Source organism: Pituophis catenifer, unplaced genomic scaffold (genome assembly GCF_029215685.1).
Source record: "Pituophis catenifer annectens isolate HBS135680 unplaced genomic scaffold, rPitCat1.0.hap2 SCAF_15, whole genome shotgun sequence".
Lineage (NCBI taxonomy): Eukaryota > Metazoa > Chordata > Lepidosauria > Squamata > Colubridae > Pituophis > Pituophis catenifer.
Genome location: NW_027256895.1, coordinates 544,437 through 569,463, shown reverse-complemented (window position 1 = coordinate 569,463; position 25,027 = coordinate 544,437). Strand labels below are relative to the sequence as shown.

The following is a 25,027-nucleotide window of genomic DNA, read 5'->3' as shown; positions in this document are numbered from 1 at the left end:
GCACCCTGTTCCAAGCAGTGTATATACAATTAGGGTTCCTCCCTCCCCTTACCTGCTAAGAGTCTAACATCTTCAACAGAGGCCTGTGTTAAGGTGTGAGGTGCTCTGGATTGAGCTAGTGGAGTCTCAGATTTTTCCCTTCTCTTCGGTAAACTCTTCCCACCAAGAAAGTAAAACGGATTCATTCAGGCTTGCAATGGAACCCCCCCCCCCCCAAAAAAAAGGGGATTAAGGGAGATGAGAGAAAAACAAAGCAAATTTGGGGCCCATGTTCCACCACCTGTTTATGGATGTTGTCCCTGGCCAAGAAAGACCTTGTGGATTTCCTTCTGACACTACATGGAGGCAGAGAGGGAGAAAACCAGGAGGAGGGGAAGTCTGTAGAGATTCTCCACCATCCAGGCCATGGTTGTCCCAAAGGTGCTTTTTCAGGAGGCAACTGGACTTTCTGTTTTTTTCTTTTGAAGACGTTTCACTTCTCATCCAAGAAGCTTCTTCAGCTCTGACTGGATGGAGGGGAATTGAAGAATTTATATTCCTTGCAGACACAGCTGGATGCAGACATCCTTTTAAGAGGGTCCTTGGAGCACTTGGAGGTTTACCTGTGTCCTCAGGGTCACCTGAGTGGTGCTCCTGGTTCCTGTAGTCTGCATTTTTTTTCCCCTCTGGAAATCCATCCCTACTCCCACACCACTCCAAGGGTCTTCATCCCAAACTGCATAGGTAAAAGTCTGTAGAAGGAAAGGAAAAAGTGGACATCTAAGGTGGCCTGGCCACTTTGGGTGCCACCTGACCCCATATCCCTGCAGATTACCCCCAAGGAAATGTGGGTCATCCTGGAGAAAATTCCTCCGGCTTCTACATCGTTGAGGCCAAGGGGGGCTTGAAGAAGGTCCGGGGGAGGCCAGGGGCTCTTGCTAGCCACGTACACCGATGCACCACGGAAGGTTGAAGGACCTGGGACTGAGCAGGGGGTGGGGCTGACCCTGCCCAGGCTTTCCTACTGATCCCTCTTCCCGATCCCAGCGCATCCTTTCTCTTCACAGTCACATTTGTGGTGCTTTGCAAAAAAAAATTTTTTTTGCTACACACCAGAGCGCAAAACACCACAAACAAAAGCTGTCTGGCTTCGTGAGCCAAGCGGCACCAGGCTGGCTGCGAAAGCTGCACATGGAAGGACACCTGGTGGATTCCGCCTCCCAGGATCTTTGGGGGGGGGGGGAGCATTGGGGCATTTTACAAATCTCAAATTGCAGATGGGAGGAGGGTTGTGTGTGTGTATGTGTTGCCTCTTGGAAAGAACTCCAACGTGCGGCCGGTATTTTTAGAGCCCAGACGCTGCAAGATGAAACTGTATTTCTACAGCACAAGTGGGAAACTATGGCCCCTTTTATGACTTGTGGACTTCAACACCCAGAATTCCTGAGCTGGCTGGCCCAGGAATTCTGGGAGTTGAAGTCCACAAGTCATAAAAGAGCCATAGCTCCCTCCTCCCCTCGTTCTATAGCTTAGTGGATGCTCGGATTGGTGGGTTTTAATCAGCACTAACCTAGGCCTAGGCCCCCTCCCTTATCCCCAGTCAGTTCGGAGCCTCCTGCAAGGCCTGGGGGGTGGCAACCGGACTTAAAGGACACCAAGGATGACTTGTTCCCCTTCTCAAGGGTCCTTCCAGTGCAGGTCATCTCTCTGCTCCACCTCAGAGGGAATTTAAGCTTGGGGTGGGGGGAACCTGCTTTGCTCCTTCCAGCCACTGAGGGTCATTCACCTTTTGTCAGGATTCTCCTATGGTGCCCAAGAGCCCCACCCCCTTCTCTCCCTCTCCCTTATCCCTCTCTCTCTCTTCTCTCTTGTTTTTTTTATCCCTTTCTCTTACTCTCTTATTTCTTATCCCTCTCTCTCTTGTGCCTCCCTCTTATCTCCCTCTCTTCTCACTTTCTTTTATCCCTTTTTCTTATCCCTTTCTCTCTCTTATCCCTCTCTCTCACTCTCTTATTTCTCCCTCTCTTATTTTTCTCTTATCCCTCTCTCGCTTATTTCTCCCTTGAATCTCTCTTTCTTTTATCCCTCTCTGTTGCTCTCTTATCCCTCTTTCTCTCTCTCTCCTTCTCTCCCCAACCCTGCCAGACCCAGTTATGGGGCTACAGAGCTGTGGCAGAGAGTAGCTGTTTGGATAGAGTTCTCCTGTCTGACAGGGAATCCCCTTGTGTCAGGGCGAAAGGGAAGGGGGAGAGGTTCTGTAGTGCTTCCCCCCCCCCCGTTAAAGCCTTTTGCCCTGTGTTCAGCACCCTTCCCTAAGAGCCCCAGGACAGGTGTGTTGGTGCCCCTCTGCCAGTTTTCTGGGCCAAAAGCACTAGAGCACCTGGTCCTCTGGCGCCCCCTAAAGTCTACTTCCTCCCCACGTTCTGCCTGCCACCCCCATCAATGAAGCATCACTAGGCAGAAGCAGCCAGCGTCTCCCCATCTGAAAATGACCGTCTCCCCCCTGAGACGGGGGTGCTGCTGGGCCTAATCTGTGGGGACATTTCAACACCAACAGCCCTCCAAAAGAGAGGGGGGGGTTTCCAAAGGCTACCTTCAGAGGAATGTGACTTACGTTGGGCCTCCCCCGTTCTCTAGGGTCCTCTATGGGAGAGGGGGGAAAACTCCGTCCCTCCCCACAAAAGAAGGGAAGGGCCCTTTGAGCTGCCACCCCCAGTGCTGTTGAGCAGGCCCCATCTGGAAAAAGAAATTGGGGAGGGGGGAATGGTTTGTGGTCCAGGAAAGATGCTTTGAGCAGATCTGCCTCTCTCCCCCGTCACTTCTCTTGGCATGGGTGAACACGAATGGGGGAGGGAATGGCTCCTCTGGTGCCAGTCTTAAAAGCCCCCCCAAGGACCCCATCTGTGGGAAAATGATGGCAGAATGGCTCCCTTTGTGCCAGGCCTTTAAGAGCCAACAGCAGACGGTTCTGTGCCACTAGCTGGCACCTAAGGACGCCTGGCCCAACCCAGCCTCTCCTCCCCCTGTTCTCTGCCAGACAGACCCCGTCTGGCTTCTTTCTCAAGCCTTGCGGGCTCCGTCCAGCTGGCATCTTTTTCAGCGGGGTCCTGTCCTGGAGGTCACACACACACACCAGGCTGCCAGATCCCATGCCACCCACTGGATGCCGGTGCTTCAGCTGTGAATATGCCAAAGGGCATAAGCTCTTTCGGCTGGGAGGGAAACAGCCTGGTCCCTGCCAGCTGTCTTGCTCTCCCTTCTGGAATTCTGGGAGCTGAAGTCCACAGGTCTTAAAGGGGCCATACTCCTGCTCCAGAGTTTACTGCTTTTGGGTGGGTGGGCAGATTAGCAGACTATGTTTGCTCCAGAAGGCACCTAGCCCAACACCTGGCTGGCAAGGTAAAGTTTATAACCCATCAGGAAGGAGATTTCTGTGGCATCAACCTCTCCGTTGTCCCTGCCCGACAGCTGACATTGGCCATTTGCAAGCTTGAAGGGTTTTGTGCAAAAGTACTAACAGAATAAAAGAGTTGGAAGGGACCTTGGAGATCTTCTAGTCCAGCCTCCTGCTCAAGCATGAAATCCTGTACCACTTTGAACAAATTGCTGCCCAATCTCTTCTTAAAAGCCTCCAATGATGGAGCACCCATAATTTCTGGAGGCAAGCTGATCTACTGGTTAATTGTTCTCACTGTCAGGAAATTTCTCCTTAGTTCTAGGTTGCTTCTCTCCATATATTGCTTCTTCTCTTGTCTTCAGGTGCTTTGGAGAATAGGTGGACCCCCCTCTTCTTTGTGGTAGCCCCTCAAATATTGGAAGAATGCTATCATGTCACCCCTGGTCCTTCTTTTCATTAAACTGAATATACCCAATCTCTACAACCGTTCTTCCTATGTTTTAGCCTCCAGCCCCCTAATCATCTTTGTTGCTCTTCTCTGCACTTTTTTCTAGAGGCTCCACATCTTTTTTGTATCATGGCGACCGAAACTGGACGTAATATTCCAGGTGTGGTCTTACCAAAGCATTATAAAGTGGTTCCTCCATTGGTCATGATATCCAAAGGTGCTTTTTCAATGGGACTTTCTTGTTTTTCTTTGAAGACATTTTGCTTCTCATCCAAGAAAAATTGCAGATCCCAGGAACCATTTGCACTTCAGTTGGAGATGCAGACAGCACAGGCTCATCCCCAACAGCCTGAGCCTCTCTTCAACGGTGAAGGGACCCAGGGCAGAAAACATCCTGTAGAAAGCACAGCTCCACAACACAAGTCCTTCCAGCAGTTCCAAGAAGGCTGCCACCCATTTGCACCACTCAGGTGACCCTGAGGACACAGGTAAACTCCAATTGGCCTCAACGACCCTAAAAAAGGATGCAAATGCCCAGCTGCCTGCAAGGAGTATAAATCCTTCCATTCTCCACCATCAAGTCAGAGCTGAAGAAGCTTCTTGGATGAGAAGCAAAACATCTTCAAAAGAAAAAAAAAAAGAAAGCCCAGTTGCCTCTTGAGGACAACCACGACCTGGATGACGGAGAATCTCCAGAGACACCAAGATGGGGACCTTCAAATGAGACTTGCAGGTAGAGAGCATCTTCCCAGGGCTCAAAATCTGCGCCTGTGCTTCAGCTGAGCCGCCTGCCAGCTGCAGAAGCCGGGCACGTGATAAGATTTGCTCAAAATTCAAAGCTGCCAATTTGTTAGAGGAAAGAGCAGCCCGGTGGGCTACCAGTGGCCTTTGGGTAACAGACTTGGAGCCAGAGGAATATCTTTTCCTGAAAGGGACAGGCGTTCTCTGTTTCGGAAACACCTGGGGCTGGGGGGTGGGTGGGAATAAGCTCTACCAAGTTTGCAATATACTCCATCACCTGGTGCGGAGACTTTAGTTCCAGCTGACATTTACAGAACTGTTGCACCATATTTCTGGGAAAAGCCTCAACTGAGAATTGCAGGAGGGCGTTTTGCTCAAGTGTCACTTGGTTGAGGGAAGCCTGGACCCATTATAGTCCTCGATGCACTTCCATAATTTGAAGCTCACGGTGTCAACAAGCTAAGGAAAAGTTGGGACCTAATGGGACAATGTCCCAGAGTGAAAAAATGGTGCAGCTGTGGGATTCTCCGTCTGTGGGGGAGCATGCCTTCCAAACTCTTTGCAGTTTCTTGGCAAGGTTTTCAGAAGTGGTTGGTCGTTGCCTCCTTCCTGAGGCCGCCAGGAAAGAAAGATTACATTTCTCCACTGTCCGTATTAATTCTAGTACAGGTAGTCCTCCACGTACAACCACAATTGAGCCCAAAATTTCTGTCACTAAGCGAGGCACTTAGTTTTGCCCCATTATATGAATTCTTGCCAGAGTTGTTAAGTAAATCACCGCAATGGTTGTTGGTAACACGGTTCTTAAGTGAATCTGGCTTTTGCATTGACTTTGATCGCAAAAGGGGATCACATGACGGTGGGACATGGCGATCGTCATAAATATGAGTCAGTTGACAAGCATCTGGATTTTGATCACGTGACCATGGGGATGCTTCATAAGTGTGAAAAATGGCCATAAGTCACTGTTTTCAGTGCCGTTGTAATTTCAAATGGCCAGTAAAAAGTTCATTTACTTTAAGAGTTGTTGAGAACTACCTGTAGTTCCCTTTTTTATAGCTTGGCGTTACGTTCTGGGCACTGTCCTGCACTCCATGGGAGAACTCGCATCCATGTTTTATAACCCTTTCCGGGGCCAGGAAATTCTTGGCTTTTGAGGGGTAGCCGGGGTCTTCTGCCCATGGCTTGGCTGCCTTCCGTGCAACTACGGTGTGCATTGATAGCTCCCCTCTGCAAGGCTGTCTGCTCTGGCACTCAAGAAACGCTCTGTAAATTGGCATTATTAATGTAACCACAATTGTGTTTCACTTTCTCCTGAGTTCCTGTTCATAATTCTGTCTTTTGACATGGTTCTAGTACCTGTAACTTAGCAGTGTCCAAGTTCTAGGCCATGTGTGTCCAACCTTGGCATCTTTTAAGACTTGTGGACTTCAACTCCCAGAATTCCCCAGCCAGCATGAATTCTGGGAGTAGAAGTCCACAAGTCACCCAACTCCAAAATACAAAACGGGATGGGATGGGGGTGGGGGAGAGAATGAAGATTTTTTTTTTCCCACAGAAAGGATCCAACTAGATTGGAGAACATCCCAAAAGGGTTTCATGGGCACTGGACTCAGAGAAGGCATTGTGCCTATTGCATAGATGGGGGGAAGGAAGACTTATGAAAACTTGATGCATAAATTAATGAATAAACAACCAATCTGGGAAAGGCACGACTGGGATGTGTATGAACACCCTGCTAAGAAGGTGCCAGCACGATCAGGCGCAGTCAGGGTGGCCGGACACCTCCTCCCCTCCTCCTCCCTCACTCGCACTACAGCTGTGAATTCCCACCAGTTTTGGGGGCTGCAAGGTTTATTTACAGCAAGGGTGTGAATCGTCAGCCCGTCACTCCCGCCTCCGTCTCCTGGGTTGGCAGAACCCTGCAAGCAGCCTGGCTCCTGCATTGGAAGGAAGGAAAGCACCTCCGATGATTTCAGACTGTCAACGGTTCCAAGACTGTCCCGAAGCCAAAATCTTTCCAACAGCCCAGGGCACAACGGGTGCCTGCCCAAATATTAGCTTTGCGTCACAAGGCTTTTTGGCAACAGTGAGAAGGGTCGTAGTACAGTCAGAATAACCCCCTCGTCCAACCCCCTTCTCAAGCAGGAGTTCCTATGCCATTTCAGACAAACGGCTGCCCATTTTCTCTTCTTAAAAGCCTCCAGTCATGGAGCACCCACAACTTTTGGAGGCAAATCCTTCCACTGGTTCTGTCAAGAAATTCCTCCTTATTTCTAGGTTGCTTCTCTCCTTGATTATCAGTTTCCATCTGTTGCTTCTTGTCCTGCCTTCAGGGGCTTTGGGGAGCGGGTGGACCCCCTCTTCTCTGTGGCAGCCCCTCAGATATTGGAAGACTGCTACTGTGTCACCCCCTACAGTCTTTCCAATGCAGGCTTCTTGTTCTGCTAGAGCCAGAAACTTTATTTTGGTTCTTGACCGGTCAAAGAACAACTGATGAAACAAAGCACAGAAAATAATCCCCTAACAAGAACTATAAGAAGCTATTTGTGGGCGAAGCAAAATTGGCTGTTTTTAGAGACATTTATCTTGATTTAAACTGGAAGTTGGAATGCCCCAGGAATTTAAATGCATAAAAGTTTTAATAAAAGAAGGATAATCGACTGGTGACGAATATCTCTGTGTAACTGCCAATAGGAACATTCATTTCTGATTATTTTAATGTTATTATGCTGTAAACCGCCAGTCACTTCAAAACAAGATGGGTGGCAAAAAAATTTAATTAATTATTAATTAATTACAGAACATGATGCAGGCATGTGTGAGTTTGCAATCTGTTCATTTGCAAAATGAGTGTATTTATTCATTTCTTTAGCTGCCCATCTCAAGCGAGCAACTCTGGGCAGTGAACAATCCAAAACGATTATAATACAAATTAAATATATATGTATATGCATGGTAGATGAGTTAAAGATGCTGTGGTTAGATGTCAATCCAGCAAGGTCCGCCAGGCCTTGCGAAAGGCAGTCGGGTCGGGGTCCTCCGCAATCCTGAGGGCCGAATGCCCCAGAGGGGCTATGCCAAAGAAGGTGCCCCTCCAAGTACCCACCAGCCGACCTGCCTTGGCATGCCCACCCCGCCAGCTTCTTCTCTGGCCCCTGGTCTCTGGGAGGAGGCCTAATGCCTTCTGGACCTGGAAGCTGAGGACAGGGGACCCACTTGGGAAAAGCTTCCTGGGCATCTGAGGGTGCGGGCAGTGCCCACTTCGCTGCCCGTTGGGGGGCTTTGGGGGTTTCTTGCTGGGTGCAGGAGGCTACCGAGATTTTTGTAATGTGTGGCTAGTTTGGAGGAGGCCCCCACTGATGCTTCTCAACCTGTCAAGTTTAAGAGAGGTTGGACTTCAACTCCCAGAATTCCTCAACCAGGGGAATTCTGGGAGTTGAAGTCCACCCCTCTTAAACTTCCTAACGGCCTCTGTTCCGTTTGGCAAAGTCAGCCTAGGCAAGGATTAGAGAGAGACTAGATCCCTGTCCCGGGGAGCAGACACCTGATGGATCCCTGTCCCGGAGAGACATTCGATCGTTCGCACGCAAGGGATCTTGGCTCTTCGCCAGTAGTGCGCATGCGCCTCAAGGGAAACCACCCCCCGGGCAGGTTGAGCACGCCGACCGCTTCTGCGCAGGCGCGTTCAGGCCACACCCTCCGCCCGACCGTTAGGCTAACGGTGCGCGCGAGCGGGTCTGCGAGGCGAGCATGCGCCGCCAGAGGTGGGCGGTGCCCGGCGCATGCGCGGAGGCGGCGTCCGGGGGCAGCCGGGGGCTCAGGTGCGCCCGGATGGCGGCGACGGGCGGCGGCGGCGGCGGCTCCGCGTCCGGGTCGAGGAAGCCGGGCTCCCCGCGGGACTCGGAGTCGGAGGTGTGGTCCCGCCGCGTGCGGGAGCTGGTGAGCGCGGAGCCGGCCAGCCGCCTGTGCTTCGAGTGCGGGCAGCGCGGCGTCACCTACGTGGACATCACCATCGGCAGCTTCGTCTGCACCGCCTGCTCGGGGGCGCTGTGAGTCCGGGGGGGCGCCCCACGACCCCCCTCCCTCCTCGGGGGGAGGCTCTCCTCGCCCGGTGGGCCTGGGAGGGGAGGGCGGCTTTCCAGGGAGGCGAAAGGGGACCCCTGCCCCCCCGCCCCCTTTTAGGCGGGGGGGCAGGAGGGAGGGAGGGGCAGCACACCTGGCACCTGCAGGGTCTGAGGTGGGTGGGTGGGAAGCCCATACCTCCCTCCCTCCCTCCCTCCTCCCTCTCTGGGGGCTTCCCCTTTGCCTGGGTGGCTTTCTAGGGGGGAGGGGGGACCTGCCCCCCTTTCCTTTGAAGGCGGGGGGGGAGCAGGAGGGAGGGGCAGCACGCCTGGCATCTCCCCCCTTTGAGAGTGCGGGTGGGGGCAGACCCATTCCTCCCTCCCCTTGCCTGGGGGGAGGGAAGAGGAGCCCTCCCCCCTCCCTTGAAGGAGGGAGGGGCAGCACACCTGGCACCTGCAGGGTGCAAACGTTACCTACCTCCCTGCAGGTATTTTCTACCAGGAAGAGCAGAGTTTCTCAACCTTGGACGCTTGGAGAGGGGTGGACTACAACTCCCAGGATGCTGGCTGTGGAATTCTGGGCTTTGAAGTCCACACCTCTGCAAGTGGCCAAGGTTGAGCAACCCTGGCCTCTGGGTTGTTTTGCATCCCCCCCATTCAAGGTCAGCCCCACAAGGGATCAGAGAGATCCATATCCGGTCACCTCACTGGGGAATTCTGGGAGTTGAAGTCCACCCATCAGACGGGGAAAGACCGACTCAAAAGGAAATGTCCTACTTGCTGCCGCTGTCCTCCCACCCTGCTGGTCGCCCTTGGGCTGGTAGCCCCTGGCCCGCTGCCTCCGGTTGATGCCAGCTCTTCCAATGCCGGGAGTTTCAGCTCTGCATTTGGTTCCTTGGTCCTGCAGCCTGTTGCAACCCTCAGTGGCCGATCCTGCCTCAGATAGGAATTCACATATGAGCTACCAGCAGCTCTGGGGCAAGGACAGGAGGCGTTTTTTTGTCCAGGCACTCCCTTAATTCGATTTTGGCAGATGGAAACTGCAACGATGGGAGCGGACATAATTTGTGCCCTGACTTAACATACTGTGGATAGATCGCAGATAATAACATGAAACAGAAGCTTGGAAAGCACAAACAAGATCTAAAAAGACCATTCACACAACACTTTTGACCTGTTTCTGAAAAATAAGGGTTGGGGAAGTGGAAAGTTGTATTGTCTGCTCACAACACACAAAGTTTATGAAGAGGGACCTTGATATCTGGGAGGGATGCCATGAAAACAAGCAGCTTGAACTTGGAGGAAGAAAAGGCGAAGGTGTGTGGAGCATCCAGGAACGTTTCTGTGTTGAAAATGGGCTGTAAACTGGCTCGTCTCTGCCATACGGCCTGAGGGGGAAGGAGGCCTGTTTTAGAGGGAGACATGGCCCTAATGTAACAGAGCATCTCAAGGGAATAGGAATGTTCAACCGTAGGAGCTTGGAGTCCTCGGGGTGTGGGTGGATTTGGGGCAAGCGAGGCCTGTATTGCATTTTCCTTCACAAAGACCATCTACGGCAGGGGGCTCCAGTCTTGGCAACCTTGAAACTTGTGGACTTCAACTCCCAGAATTCCCCAGCCAGCTGTGGATGTGTCCGATTTGTGGGAACACAAAGATTTAGGACACAGATCTGCCCCTCCTCTGAAACCATGTTGAGCCGGGTCCTTCCCCGAGTCACTTCACCTCCCCTCTTTGAAGGCCGGTCCGAGAGCTTCACTGCTGGTCCTTTTAATCATTAACTGCCATCGGCCGAAGAAGAATCAGCAGGTCAGAAGAGTGGAAACTTGGCTACCACTGAGCCAGGAAGAGCCTGCGGGCGGGAACTGAGCGCTGCTTGGCCCCGTTCTGCCAAGACCCGAATCTCGGGGCTGAGGAGGGTGGGAGGGGAGGTGGGTCCTGACCAAGAGTCAGCCCTTGACTCAACCCTGTCCCCTAAGGCGCATCCGGCTCCGGTCGGTGCCTCTAAGAGAAGGACCAGGGGTGCTAGGATAGCAGTCTTCCAATATTTGAGGGGCTGCCTGCCACAGAGAAGAGGGGCCCCACTTGTCTACGGAGATCCTCGGCCATCCAGGTCCCAAAGGTGCTTTCCCCAAAGGCAACTGGATTTGGTTTTTGCTTGAAGACGTTTGGCTTCTTGTTCAGGAAAGCTGCTTCAGTTCAGAACCAAAGTCCTGTTGCCTTTGGAAAAAGCCCCAGGGGAATCCACCTCTTCTCCAAACACCTGAAGGCAGGATGAAACAATGGAGAGAAGCAACCTGGAACTCAGGAGAGACTTCCTGACAGTGAGGACAATTAACCAGTAGGACTACTTGCCACCAGAGGTTGTGGGTGCTCCATCACTGGAGGTTTTTAAGGGGAGACTGGACAGCCACTGGTCTCAAATTGTACAGGGTCTCTTTCTTGAGCAGGGGGGTGGACTAGAAGACCTCCGAGGTCCCTTCCAGCTCCGTTATTGTGTTACCTGCACATTACTGTAACTTGTGAATGCTTTTCTCCCCCCATGTAGCCGTGGCCTGAATCCCCCTCACAGGGTGAAGTCCATCTCCATGACCACCTTCACAGAGGCCGAGGTCCAGTTCCTCCAGTCCCGTGGAAACGAAGTGAGTGGGGGGGGGGGTCTCGGACGCTTTACCTTTGGCCATCTACTGTTGAACAGGCAGGCTTTGATTCCGGCCACACTCCGCGCCCAGCCCACAGTTGTCTGCCTACAAGCTCTGGGCGGCATATAAATTTATGAAGTCATTTCAGCCCCGAGGCCCCAAGGCAGGTTAAGCTGGGTGTGAGGGTATAAAATGCTGGAAGCAGATTTGCCCTTTAAGAAGGCTCGCAAAAGGAACCAGCCCTCGTTTGCCACAGGTGGGGAGAGGCCACGTCCCTCTGGGGCTCTGCTTCTCGGTCCCACCCTTTTATTAGGCGAGCTGGCTTCCTAGAAGACCGGTGGAGTCCCAAAGGAGCTTTTTCCAAAAGGCAGCCAGCCTTAAGGAAGTCTGGCTGCCTTCCTTTGGGGAAAGACCCACCTTTGGGGGTGGAGAATCTGCTCAGGCATCGTGATTTGCAGCTGTTTCCCCTCCTTCGGATCCCCTCCCCAGGCCTGCCGGAAGATCTGGTTGGGGTCTTTTGACTCACGGTCGTCCCTGCTGCCAGATTCTCAAGACCCTCAGAAAGTGAAGGAGTTTCTGCAGGAGAAATACGAGAAGAAGCGATGGTGAGAAGGGTGGGTGGGAGAGACTCTGGATTCTGCCTGTGGGATCTGCTGTCTTGATTGGTGCAGCTGGGTGATCCCTTCCATCTGGGCGTGCAGCTGGGGATAGATATGTGGGGCTCCCTCGGAACAAAAGCCATCAATTCAGATGCTCCATTGCAGGTTTTCCTTTGGCTGGCTTCCAGCAGAGCAAACTTCGATAAAGCTTGGCTGTTCCATCCATAAAAACAAGTCCTTTCCCTTTTTTTTTCATCCCAGAGGCACCAGAGTTAGGCGGATTGCTAGTCCTCCTTATTTTCTACCAACCAACCAACGTGCAGAAAAGTTAACCAAAGGGATTATTTAAAAAAAAAAAAAAAAGCATGAACAGCAAATCCAATAAGAACCAGTAGGATAGAGCTTGGCTGCCCCCATTGAAAGGACAGCTACCTGAGATTTGAACGCGTAGTAAAACTCCCGGGGCTTGTACAAACTGCCCATGATTTGGAGACAAGAGGGAGTCTTGAAGATTAAAAAAAACGAACTATGCCTGGAGACTAAAACATACGAAGAACAATTGCAGGAATTCGGCCTCTCTTAAATCTAAAAAAAAAGGACTTAGGGGGCCCACGATATTCCAGGATTTGAGGGGCTTCTGTCCCATGGAATAAGCTCACCAAGAGGGAGGGGGAGAGTCAAGGCAGCCCCCCTCGAGGCTCACTTGTCTCCTGATCTTTCTCGCAGGTATGTGTCGCCTGACCAAGCCAAAAGCCTGGCCACTCCCAGTGCCCAGGGCTCCCCTGCAGAAGCCAAGATGGGCACCAAGGCCCCCCAGGTCAGAGCTCCTGGCTAAGGAGGGGGGGTGGGCTCCGCTGGGCCCTTCCACCCAGACACCTGGCATGCAGGCTCCCCTGGGGGCCCAGTTCAACCAAGGGCCCCTGCCAGCTTGGGCCTAGTGAAGCTGGCACATGATTCAGAGGCTGGCCCTGTGCCACTCGCACCGGGGGCTCCATCCTTGGCTGCAGGCTAGCATTGCTCCCGAGGACCCCCCCCGGTGCTCTATCAGAGGGGGCCCCTGCCTGTCAGGCCCCCGTGGCACTTTGGGGAAAGTGGGTGGCACCCTTTGAGCCTTTGTGGGAGGGCTCCCCCACAACTGCCCCCTCCCCGGCCTCTGCTCCTGTATTCAGCTCCGCAGCCTTTGACACTTGAGGGCTAGAAGTGTCCTCGTTTCCCCCATAGACCCTGCCCCTGCCTCATTCCCCAAGGGGAAGCAGCTGGCCTCATGCCATCCAGAGGGTGGGGCAGCTACTCCCAGGTGGGGTGGGGGCTTTCTGCTTCTCAGTGGCCCCTTTTCTTGCAGGTGTCAGAGAAGGCCCCAGCACTGCCCGCCCAGCCGGCCAAGAAGGCCAGCACAGACCTCCTGGCGGACATAGGGGGGGACCCCTTTGCAGCCCCCCCACCCAGGCCTGCCTTCTCTGCCTTTGGAGGTGAGTCCCTCTGGCGGGGACTCGAAAGGGGGCCGGGCTGCAGGGGCTCTTGCCGTGCAGGTGGGGGTCTCCCTACTGAGCATGGGGGAGCCACAGGCTATTGGGGAGGAAGACCTGGGCGGTCTCAAAAGGGAGAGGGGCTCCGCCTGGGGCTGGGGCTGGGGGCTAGCAGGGTAGGGGCTGAGCATGTAGGAAAGTCAGGAAGGCTGGCAGGGTGGACTGGGTGAACTGGCATGAAACGGCATCGGATTCACGCCACCGTCCTGGTTTCAGGCTTCCAGTGTAGCTGGAGTAATCCCCCCCCCCCAAGGCAACACCTGTGCTTGGTCACCATAATGCCTCGGGGGTGGGGAGGGGATCTGTGGTCCTTGAGGCTGAACAAGGCTTTCTAAGTCTCCCCCTCCCCCACTCCCCACTTGCGCCCTCAGGCCCAGGAGCAGCTCACCCCGCCTTCCCCAGCTTCGATGCCTTTGCGGGAGGCCCATCAGTGTCGACTTTTGGGGACCCCTTGGCCTCCAGCCAGAGCCCTTTCCAGGGTCACCCAATCACTGCAGGTAACCTCAACCCCCACCCCCTGCCCTGCCCTGCCCTCAGGCCCTGAGAGAGACCCTCCGATGGGGCTGGGGTGATCCCCGAGTCTGATTCCGATCGCCGGGATCTCTGCCTTCTCAGCCATTCCCGGGAGCCTCATCGGGGGGGGGGGTTGCAGGGGGCACCCTGCGCTTGCCTGCTGTGAAGGAGAGAAAAGGGGGGGGGCTCTTTGCCAAACTACTTATGGAAGTGTTTGTACTGAAAGTTAGAATCGGGGGTGTGTGTGTCACGTGCAGTGAGCTACAGGGGTCTTTGGGGCTGTCCTGCCAGCGAGGGTCCCCCTGTCCGCTACCCTTCTTCTTCCTTTCCCTGCAGGTGGTGCCCACGTGGGAGCCTTCCCCGCCTCCCCTGCCAGCCAGCCCGGGATGGGCATCTCGAGCCTGGGCGGAGCCTTCCGCGTGGGAGGGGTGCCAAGCAGGTAGCTCCTCTCCCGCTGGTGCCCATGTGGTCCCCACCCTCGGCTGCCCCCAGGGCCAAGCAAGGGCTCGTCCGTGGGGCAGCCTTTCCTTCAGCTGAACCGCCGTTTCCTTTGGCAGCGTCTTCGGACCCCTCAGCCAGTCCCCCGTTCTGCCCCCCTCCAGCCCCGCGGCGGTCTTTGGGGGTAAGTAGGGCTCCTTGGTGGTTCGGGCACGAGGGACCCCGGGCACCTTCAGGAGCTGACAGGGGATGCCCTTCTCTCCCTCTCTCTCTCTCACACGCAGTCCCCACCTGCACCAACCCCTTTGCCAGCCCGGTGGTCTCCCAGCCCACGCTTCCGTCCACCAACCCCTTCCAGACCAACGGCTTCACCCAAGGTAAGCCTTCCCTGCCTTTCACTGGGACTGGCCACGCACCCGTATCGGGACCCCCTGGCACCCCTTGCCAGAGGAGCAGCCGAGGTGGAGCCCCCTTTCTCCAGTGGTTAGTTCAGTGCCAGGGTCTTGGTGGGCCCAGTCGTGCTCCGGGCACCTTCAGGGGCTGAAGAGGGATGCACCAGAAGCCACGGATGGAAACTGACCAAGGAGAGAAGCAACCTGGAACCAAGGAGAAACTTCCTGACAGTGAGGGCAGTTAACCAGTGGAACTGCCTGCCACCAGAGGTTGTGGGTGCTCCCTCCCTGGAGGCTTTTCAGAAGAGATTGGACGGAATGGGGAAGACCTCCAAGGCCCCCTCCAACCCTGTTCCTCCACATTCCCTCACTCTGGACCCTCTTCTGGCAGGCACCTTCATGGTCGGGTCCCCCAGCAGCTTCTCGGCCTCTCCCCTCTCCGCCACTTTCACTTCCCCGCTGCAGCAGGAGCCGCTGTTCTTCCCCACACAAGGAGTCGTGGGTCAGCAGCACAATGGGGGTAAGAGAGGGAGACAGCCCCCCAAGTGGGCAGAGGGCTGTGGGGCCACTTCCCTCCCGTGACCCCCCTTCTTGGCTTCAGGGTCGCCCTTCAGTGGGTTTCCTGCCGCCCGAGACGGACCGAGGCCACTTGGACTCCCTGCCGGCTACTCCACCAACCCTTTTGTGGTAAGGGGGACCGGCCTGCCTTCCCTCCCCCCCCCCGCTGTTTTGGTCCTTGAGGGAGGGAGGCTTCTGGGGAGGGGTCTGAGAGATCAGCTGGGAGGATCCCTCACCCTCTTCCTGTCTCTCCCGCAGAACCCGATGGCCGCAGCACCTTCGCCCCCCTTCGCCCAGGCAAAGCATCCCCCCACCAACCCTTTCTCCTAGCACCCTCCGGCCTCCAGAGCGGATGGAGACCCTCAGCTGGGGGGGGGGGGGGGCTCACATCTGCACAGCAGGGCCTCCGTCCCCAGGAATGACAGGGCCCCTGCCTCAGAGGAACGGGTCACGTGGGCAGCAGAGGGTGGGAGGGGAGGGTTGGCAGCCAAGGCCAAAGACACCTTGTGGAGGGCTGGAGGGCTCCCCCCCCCCGGAATCAGCCCCTCCTCTCCCCCCCCAGCCCAGAGCCTGCCGAAGGGGCCCCTGAGGTGGGTCTCCGGCAGCTTCTTGGCTTGGGGCCCCTCCCACCCTGGGGACTCCCAGGAGGCCCTGCAGTTTCAACTGGGGGGGGTCGTCAGTACAATTGGCCTAATCTGTGTGCAATCTGGTGCCACTTCTCCTCTCTTCGGCCTGCCCCCCCCTTCCCACTGCCCACCAGGCAGCGTCTGGTCAAGGGAAGTTTAGTAGGGGGAGAAGGCCAGAGACCCCTCAGCTGCCCCTCCTCCCTCTCACCTTTTTCTTGCACTAAACCTGGGGGGGGGTCAGTCAGGGATGCTTCAGCTAGTGAGCCTCCGTGAGGGAGCTTTGTGCCCCCCATCAGCCATGGCCCCTGAGGGACCCTGGAGAGAGAGAAGCGGGAACCCCCTCCCAGCACTGCAGAGAAGCTTTGTAGCACTAGGAGCTGCCCCCTCCCACCGATGTCCTTTTCAGAGGGGAGGGTCTCCTATCATGTGCCATATGGTTTGGAGCCTTTTTGGGGGGGGGGCAGTCAACCTCCCCCCCCAGCTTCCTTCTGCCTGGATGTCCTCCCTCACCTGCCCCATGGGAGACTGGCTCTTTGGGGGGGAACTCTCCCCCAGAGTCTGCCCCCTCCCCCCTCACAAAGTCTTCCACCCCCAACCCCCCTCCCTTGTCAATCAGTGCCTGCTGAGTCATGTCCACAAGTGACACTTCTGCTTTCGGAAGCCGCCTCCCCCCCCCCCACTCCCGTGTCCTGCTTTTGTCTTGGGGGGGGCGGATTTTGGAAAATCTGACTGGGCCAAATTTAACCCCCCCCCGCCCCCGAACTGCACTGCAAGCCAAAGGGACTTGCTTATTTACGCTTAGACTCCCCCCCCCCCCCCCGTAGCAAAGCCACCGTCTGGGTGGGGGTATAAGGATGGGGGATGCGTCCTTGACACGTTGTTCCTTCTTTGCACCACCTCATTTCAGGGGTCTCCCGGTGGGGGGGGGAAGGAAGGGTCCACTCACTGTGCTCAGTTTTTTTTTTTTATAAACTGCTTCCCCCCCCCCCCCCCCCGGTCCTTCCCCTCGCTCCCCCCAAAGAAGACTGGAGTTTATATTTTCAAGAAAAATATGGACCTTCGTTTTTAAAGCTTATATCTATATATGCTCACAAAATCTATATATAGCAAACACAGATGTGTTGCACTCAAAATGTCTATAGAATATCTATAGGAGGAGAAACAAAGTGTATTTAACGAATGTGCCGAAGTGTTTTCCTTTTGCGACTGCAGAACCGGCCTCGTGCTGAGGTTTCCCGTTGTGTGTGGGGGGGCGGGGGCGGGGGATGCTCACACATTGGAACACGCATACCCTGGAGACAGATTGGGGAGGTGGTGCCTTTTCAGCCCAAATTCTATGGGGAGACCCCTCCCCTCCTTGACTCTCTGGCTGCTCAGATGGGAAACCCCTGGGAAGTAGAAGTTGGGACCCCACTCAGTTGGCTCTACTCCAGGGGGTCCAGCCTTGGCCACTTTCAAGGCTGGTGGGAAAGTCTACCCGTCTTGAATCTGGCCAAGGTTGGACGTGCCTGGTCTACACGATGGGTCTACAGCAGAGCCCAGGATGGCTGTAGGAGCCCCCGTTGCCAGCCAGACCTGCCCAGGAGGGGAGTCCTAGAGGCTGAATCTGCATAGGCCCAGTTGGGGGGTGGGAAGCGGGGGTGTCCCTGGCCTTCCTTCAGCCATGGCCCCAGGGCGCCCTCTGCTGGTGCAGAGGCAGCCCATGCCAGGGCTCCAATTCAGCATTGGGGGGGGCATTGCAGGGGGCCGGCTGGAGGGTAAGGCCAGTGGCTCCTCCCTGTCCACAGAGACCACTGTGATGCAGAGCCACGTGGGGAGGGAAGAGGCTGTATTTGGGGAGGGTGCCTGGCCTCCTGTTTCTGTTTCACCCACCCCAGAGCCGGGGGGGGGGGTGGGCACATCCATCAGATGATCTCGCAGAGCACGTCGGTGCCGGACAGAGCCAGCCCAAGCAGGATGCCAGAGAGGTGACCCGTGAAGGAGCTCCTGTGTCAGGGAGAGAAGCACAAGGACGTAATTGTGGCTTTGATCGTGGACCACCCATCTCCCACCCACTGTGGGGCTCCTCCTGGATGTCGTCCCCCTAAGTGGTTATTGACAACAACTCCCAAGTTTGGGAATGAGGTGAAGCAGCATCTGAGGCTCCCAACCCACATCGCTTGATGCTCTTCAGGCGGCTTAAGTTGGGCATGAGGTTTGCTCTTCTTCCGTGGCTCAGTGGAGTAGGCCAGGCTGAGATGCCTCCAAGTCCAACTTTAATTTTTTCCTTTAACTGAATGCTTAATTAAATCCACAAGATCAGGTGCCATAAAGATGGCCAGGAAGCCATCAAGGCGAAGATGGGTAGGAGAGTCTATGATGTTATTCCATGGTCCACTCTGGTTGCCAGTAAGTGGGATGGCCTTAAAGGCAGATTAGGGGAGGGCAGTTCTGAAGACACAGGATTGGGAGCAGGTCCCACCCACAGGGGACCATCTGCATCTCCTTGGAGGCATCTGACCTAGGATGGCCCTTGGGTGGGTGGAAAAGGACACGTCTGTGGAGACACAGTGATAGCCACTAACTGGAATGGTTTCAAAGAGCGTCATGGAGGGAAGGTCCATCCCATCAGCCTTGGAGATTCAGGGTTGCCAGCCAGGTGGGAGAAGAGGCCTCCAAGCCCCACATCTAGGGGAATGTCTCCAGACCCTGCTTGGGAGCATCCCAGAAGCCCCTGGCCGCCTGGCCTCCATTGCCGGATTAAGAGGGGACCAAAGGGGCCTCGGGGCCTCACCTGGGGTAGAAGAGCGCCAGGGCCAGGCATTCCAGAATGCAGAGCCACCTGGTGGTTATGGTGATGCCTGTAGCCATGGTTGCCACGGGGAAGGTCTCCACCTGCCTGCCCATGGCTTCCAGGGAAAAAAGGACTCCTGCAGCACATCAGGGTGGAAACAGGAGGGGCCGTGTGAGGCAGGAGGGAGGGTCCATCCCAAGACCACCACTCCTTTCCCCTTCTGGCACCCACAGAGGTCCCAGGATGAATGGCCCGGAGCGACAGTCCTCACCCTTCTGGAGAGAAGCCGCTTGGGACTTTGGGCTTGAACTTTGAGGAAGGGGCAACACCCCCTCCCTGTATCACACAGCCGTAAGACCCCCAGGAGGGATCCTGGGAAGCAGCAAGGGAGGGCAGCTGCCCTCTCCCCTCCCGTTGTGCCAGGGACCTGCAGCTGGCTCAGAGGCTCTGCAGGGGTCTCCAACCAGCCCCCACTGCCCTCCCGCTCACTTCTGGGCTTGAGACCCCAGGGAGAGGGAGCTGCACCTGAGAAGCCCACCGCGCAGTGCTCCCAGTACCAGTGGTGCCCGGTCACCAGCGCCAGCAGAGAGTTGAGCCCGAGGTGCATCAGCCCCCCCAGCAGGGCCAGGGCCAGCAGCAGGGCCCCCGTCCGGAGGGTGCCGACCTCCTGCTCCAGGCCCCAGCCCAGCCAGAAGAGGGTGCCCATATTGAGAAGTAGGTGGAAGATGCCCAGGTGGTGGAAGGGGGCCCAAAGCAGCCGGCCCCACTGGCCCTGGCCCCACACGGACTGCACACTCAGGCAGGTTTCGCTGGGGGGGTGGACAGGGTGGCAGAAAAAGGCCACGTTGGTGGCCACGAGGGCCAGGGTGGCCCAGGGCACCATGGGGCAGCCTCCCCCCTGGCTGGGCAGCCTGGCAAGGGAGAGAGCAAGGGCTCTGTGACCTCAGGGCTGATGCCACCCCCTTCTTTGACCCTGGGACCCTGCCTTGGGGATGGGGCCCTGCAAGGATGCCTCCCAGGGGCCAAGCACCCTAGGGCTTGTACTGCCAGGGTCCTTGGAAGCCCCTCTTAAGATCTTGCCAGGGAAGGGGTTAAGGGGGCGGCAGCATTTGTGGTCCCTGCCCAGTTAGGGCCGATGGGCATCTGAGAAAGGCCCCTGCTGGGGTCCGGTGGGGTGGGGGTGGGGCTCAGTCTGCCTGCCCAGAGCATCTCCCCCCTCAGCCATGCTCTCCTGCCCCATAAACCGGCCACCTCAGGAGCCACTCAGCGGTCGATCCGGGCCTGCCCAGGAGTTGCCTCCTTCCAAAAAGCAGAGGTGGAATTGATGGTGGATCCAACAGCCACAGCTTGCAGTCAGCCGAGGAGAGGCTCGACCCCTTGATTTAGATTCCTGCCCTGGTCCTGGGGCTCATCCATAAAGCAAGAGCCAAGATATCTCTCCCCCTCTTTCTCTCTCCCCCTCTTTCTCTCTCTCTCTCTCTCTGCCTCTTTCTTTCTTTGTCTCTCTCTGTGTGTGTCTGTCTGTCTGTCTCTCTCCCTCTTTCTCTTTCTCTCTCTCTCTCTCTGCCTCTCTCCCTTTGTCTCTTTTGCTCTCAAAGCAAACGAAAGTCAGGTCCAAGTTGCCGGAAGCTGGGCCCTCCTGCTGACTGTAATCAGGGCAGTGTCCCCTCGTGCCCGGACCACAGCCGAGTGTTTGCCCACAAACGCTGGGCTTGGAGCCTGCAGCAGGCCAGGTTTAGTAAACAGGCCAGGGTTGGGACTCAAAACATCACCCCACGCCTCTTGGGGGGGGGGATGACTCTCGAGGCTGCTCCTGTGGGGCAGGGAAGGAGGGGGGCTGGCTCCTCCTGGGAGGGGGGGCTGAAGGACACTGTAGCCTTGGGCAGACCATGGTCCACGCAGGGTTGCCATTTCAAGACGACTCAAGTCCTCCTGGGCCTCCCTCAGAACCTGTGAATGAAACAGGGTTGGCGCTTAACCAGGTTTTAGAAAGCTTTTAGCCATCTTCGTCCTAACCCTAACCCTATCCCTAACCCTAACCCTAACCCTAACCCTAACCCTAACCCTAACCCTGACACAGCATCGTGGGCCCCCTGCAGTGCTTAACCGGAGCTGTGGCTCACTAACCCTGGTTTATGGCTTAGTGTGTGGTGTGGCTGTGTTTATTCTGGGAATAAACCGAAGGAAGCTTAGCCATTTGGGTCAGTCCCCAGACAGCCCTGAAGCTGCTCCAGACACAAGGCAGGTGGGGCAGCCCCCAAGGGAGCAGCTCGGGGGTTGTGCCTGCCACGCCAGGAGACCTCGGGGCACATCACGCCTTGAGCCACTGGAGCCAGGGGCTCCTTCTGCCCCTTGGCAGTGAGTGCCGGGCGCTGGGTCTGAGGAGGGTTGTGCGCTGTCCCTCTTGCGACACTCAGCAGAGCCACATCGCTTCTTCATTTAGGTTCACCCACAAAGCCAGAGGAGAGCCCCCGGCCTGCCCCATGGCGGAGAGAAGGCTGATGGCGCATGGCGGGTGGCGCTTCCTGTTCCAAGCCATAATGCCCGTGGAGAGGATCAGACATGGGCTCCATAAACTCCTGCACCCATGTTCCTCTGCAGCTCACCCCCACCCCATGGGTGGGTTGTAGCCTCCCCTTCCCCAGCTTCTCTGCCTCCTGGGAGGGGCCCAGTACCCCATTGTGGAGGGCACCCGTTGCACAGCATGAATACAAAGAGGAAGACGGTTCCCCTGTGAGCCCACAGCTCTCTTACCCTTCGTAGAGGGGATGGTCCTAAGGCCCCCTCCACCAAAGGAGCCCTGGTGGGGGGGAAATGGGGCCTGAACCCCTTCCCCACCCACCACCCCCACCCTGGAAAGTGGAAGATGATTTTTCCATCCTGAGTCTGCCTGGGAGCTGTGGGTTGGTAGGGTCTGGGCTGATGGAGGGGGGGCGGGGGGGCAGGGAAATGTCATGGCTGGGAGGGAGCAGCCCCCGTGCAGAGAGGTCTTCCTTATCGGGGGCCACTGTTTGCTGTAAATACCACCCTTCTGCCCTTGGCCAGTCCTTCCCTACTCTGGGTGGTTGGTGAAGGGGCAGCAGCCTGCTCCTTCCGCTTCCTTCCCCCTCCCCCCCAGCTGCAGAAGGCAAGTGGGACCCTCCTGGGACCTTCCAGCCACCACTGGGAGCCCTAAACTATTTTCCCTGGTTTGCCACATTAAAACCTCTTTTTCTCCGTTCCTTTCGCAGAGGGCAACTTGCTTGGCTGCAACTCGAGAGGCATCAGATGACTTGGGGAGAACACGGAATTGCAGTCACTGGCCTGGGGGGGGGGCAAGGGGGGCATTTTCTTTCCAGAAAAGGGGAGGCCACCTGCAGGGTTTCTTACCGGCACTCCCTCATGAGGGGCCGTTTGGCCACGGTGCCCTTTGCCAGCTCCCAGCCACAGATGCCATCCTCCGTGGCTGCCTGGAAACGCCGGCTCCCTTCCTCCCAGGGAGCGGCCTCCACTCCCTGCCGGGGGCAACAACACAACAACAACATAACCATCAGCCGCCACTCAGCTCATCTGGGCCTGAGCACCCTGCCAGAAAGCTGCCTCCCAAAGAGGGGTCCCCAGAGTCTCCTGCGCCTCCCCCCCCGCTAGCTTCCTAGTCTGACACCCCCCCTACAGACTGGTGGGAGGGCAAGGGAGGCCTTGGATGCCCCCTCCCGTGGGCTGGCTCTTCAGGGGGCCTGGGCTTCTCTCCGTGGCCCCTCCAATCTTTCATCTTTCATGGGTATTCTTATTTGTTTCATTGTTGTGAGTCAGGCAGACTTAAGTTGGTTGCCGTAGTTTGAATAATTGCATAATAATATCTGGTCAGCTGGGTCAGGAATCGGAGGCTGTTTGTTGGAAGGATCTGGTCCAAGCTTCCACAATGTAAACAAAAGAAGAGACTGGACAGCTGCCTGTGGGAGGGGCCTCCTGCTTGAGCAGGGGGTTGGACTAGAAGACCTCCAGGGTCCCTTCCAGCTCTCTTCTCCTGGACCGATTGAAAACCTTTTCAATCTTTTCCGACCCATCCAACCTCTTTTGGATACCAGGGAATACAGAAGCCGGGCAGGCCATCCCTGGGCACGGAAGCTCCCTGGGTCAGGTTGAGCCGGGCCGAGAGGTCCCCCCTGCGGGGTTGTTGTTCTGCCATCAAAGGAAGCAGCAACTCTCCAGCCCCGAAGGAGAATCCGGATTTGGGGGAGCCTCGCATGACAAGCTGCTGAGTTGGGCTCCCCGGCGGCCCCAGCCCCACGACCCCCGTCCTTCCATGGGGGAAGGGGCGCGCCCAGCTCGCCTCCCGCAGCCGCAAGAGGCACGGGGGGGGCCGGAGGGGGGCCGCTCCCGATTGGCCGGGCCCTGGCTTCAGCTGGCCGGAGGACCGGGGCCGCCGCTGATTGGCCGGCAGCGGCAACGCCCAAGCGCGGCTCTGCCAGCCCCGCCACATCCACACGCCCAGCCGCCTCTTCGGCCTCGCTAAGCCCGGGAGAGGGAAGCCGAGCTTCGCCCACCGCACCCGGGGCAATTCGGGCTGGCGCAAAGCAGTCTCGCAAAGCCAGCCGCCCCCCTCCCCGTTTGCACGGCTGGACGAGTCGGTGTCCGAATCCGGGGCAAGGAGGCAGCCCGGCGGGGGGGGGGCTGTCGTCCTTTCTGGCTACTTACTGACCCCCCCCCCCCCAAATCCCGTGGCTTCTTTCTGCAACCCGCTTAACGCCTTAAAGCGAAGTCACTCAAATTCAGCCAGTTCCGCACGGCCGGACTTCCGACGGTCGTCGAGGGTCGCCAAGCGGCCTCCCGGTTGGGCTGGCGCCCGATCCGAGGCCGATGGGGGGAGTCGCCATCCAAAGCCTCGGCGGGAGGCCCCGAGAAAGGGTCCCCCTGGGTTCCAGGAGCCCCGTGGAAGGCTGCGCTCTCAGGAGGGCGGGGGGTTGGACTAGATGCCCTCCAAGGGCCCTTCCAACTCTGCCCATCTGAGCCGGGATCTCGGAAGGCGGTGAGGCCCGCCCTGCGGAGCGCCGTTTTCCCCACCGCTACTCCGGAGCCCCCCAGCTGGGCGGAGGGCGCGCCGGGGGCCGGGCAAGTGGGCTCCCCCGACGTGCCCAGCACGAGCCGAGGGGCGGGGCTTGGCGGGTCGGGCCGGCCTTGCCCCACGCATCGCGCCCCTCCGGACCTGCAGCCGGGCCGGCGCCTTACGCGCAGGGAGGGGGACTCCCACTGGCGTCCCGGGGAGGGCACCAGGCCGGGGGCGCTAGGACCGCGGCGGTGGCGGCCCGCTCGGGCTGCGGCAGCGCTGTGTATAAAGTCTGGCGGGGGAGCAGGGCGGGTCGGCCCTCCGCCTCCCGCGTGCCCGGCCGGGACCCTCCGCTGCTGGAGGCGCCGGGGCAGCCGGCCGCGCAGGGGCGTCGAGCCCCCCGAGCGGCCGGAGCGAGGGCTGCCCTCTTGGCACGAGGCGGCGGGGCGGGTGAGTCGCGGGGGGAGGGAGAGGCTGCCGCCTTGCCTGCCCCGCCGAGCGCCCCCCTCCCCACCGCCGCCGGGCTCTGGCCGACTTTGGGCGCCGAAGAGGCGCGGGGTCCTGTCCCTAACCCCCCCCCGACGCCGACGCCTCCGTGGCCACTTTGGAGTCCGCTCCGCTCCGCTCCTCCTCCCGACCGGCTGGCGGGGCTGCCTGGTTGGATTAGGCGAAAGCAAAGGGGGCTCCGTTCTCCCCCCCTCTTTTTTTGGCGGAAGGGCCTTGAAACAGACGGGGGGGAGGGAGAAAGGCCTGGGCTGGGCCCTCCCGAGCGATGCCAAGCGGGCCCCGTTGCCCGAGCGCCGCCGCTGGCCTTTTGCCTGGCAACTCTGGCCAAGTCCGCTCTGGGGGCAAAGCTGGGACGCCGCCGAGACCCCCCGCCCCCCCCGGTGCTGCTTTGCTTTTTGCCGGGGACTTCCGTGAAACGCCGCCCCTGACCTGCTTTCCCTCCGGCCCTTTCCTTCCCCAGGGATCCCGCGCCCCGGAAAGGCGACCTTGCGCTCCTCCGCGCAGCTGCCGACGGAAAGCGGGCGCCGGAGCCCGAGACGGAACCGGCTGCTAAGTCGATGAAGGGCCCCGGAGCGCCTGGCCAAGGCTGGGGCGGCTGCGCGTGATTCCCCTGCCGTTCCCCGACTTTGATTCCACTCAGACTCCTTGCAAACCGAGGAGACTTTGGAGCCGGGAAGGTTCCCTGCAAAGCGGAGGCCCAGATGGGGCCTTGGTAGAAGATCTCGGGGCGGCTGCCGCGAATGGGAGCGGGATCTCCCGGCCGTTCCTTTCCTTCTGGAACTCTGCTGGTCAGCTGGGGGG

The 25,027-nt window shown here is 57.6% G+C and overlaps 1 protein-coding gene across 2 annotated transcripts; it reads left to right on the top strand.

Moving 5' to 3' along the window:
• The first annotated feature begins 8,366 nt into the window (after positions 1–8,366).
• AGFG2 (ArfGAP with FG repeats 2) lies at positions 8,367–15,729 on the top strand. Of its 2 annotated transcripts, XM_070954688.1 has the most exons (12): positions 8,367–8,617; positions 11,175–11,268; positions 11,758–11,873; positions 12,594–12,684; positions 13,210–13,336; positions 13,765–13,890; positions 14,243–14,345; positions 14,464–14,528; positions 14,629–14,721; positions 15,128–15,256; positions 15,338–15,423; positions 15,553–15,729. In XM_070954688.1, exons 1-12 carry the CDS (start codon positions 8,400–8,402, stop codon positions 15,622–15,624), a joined length of 1,320 nt encoding a protein of 439 aa, XP_070810789.1. In that variant the 5' UTR covers positions 8,367–8,399; the 3' UTR covers positions 15,625–15,729. The 2 variants fall into 2 exon arrangements, with proteins under 2 accessions (XP_070810789.1, XP_070810790.1); XM_070954689.1 differs by lacking the exon at positions 15,128–15,256.
• Positions 15,730–25,027: the final 9,298 nt, after the last annotated feature.

Excerpts from the sequence above, each read along its gene's own strand:
- AGFG2 (XM_070954688.1), top strand. The coding sequence starts at position 8,400 with ATGGCGGCGACGGGCGGCGGCGGCGGCGGCTCCGCGTCCGGGTCGAGG. Across the intron at positions 13,891-14,242 it reads GGGTCACCCAATCACTGCAG|GTGGTGCCCACGTGGGAGCC; the intron begins GTAACCTCAACC and ends CTTTCCCTGCAG. Across the intron at positions 14,529-14,628 it reads CCCCGCGGCGGTCTTTGGGG|TCCCCACCTGCACCAACCCC; the intron begins GTAAGTAGGGCT and ends TCTCACACGCAG.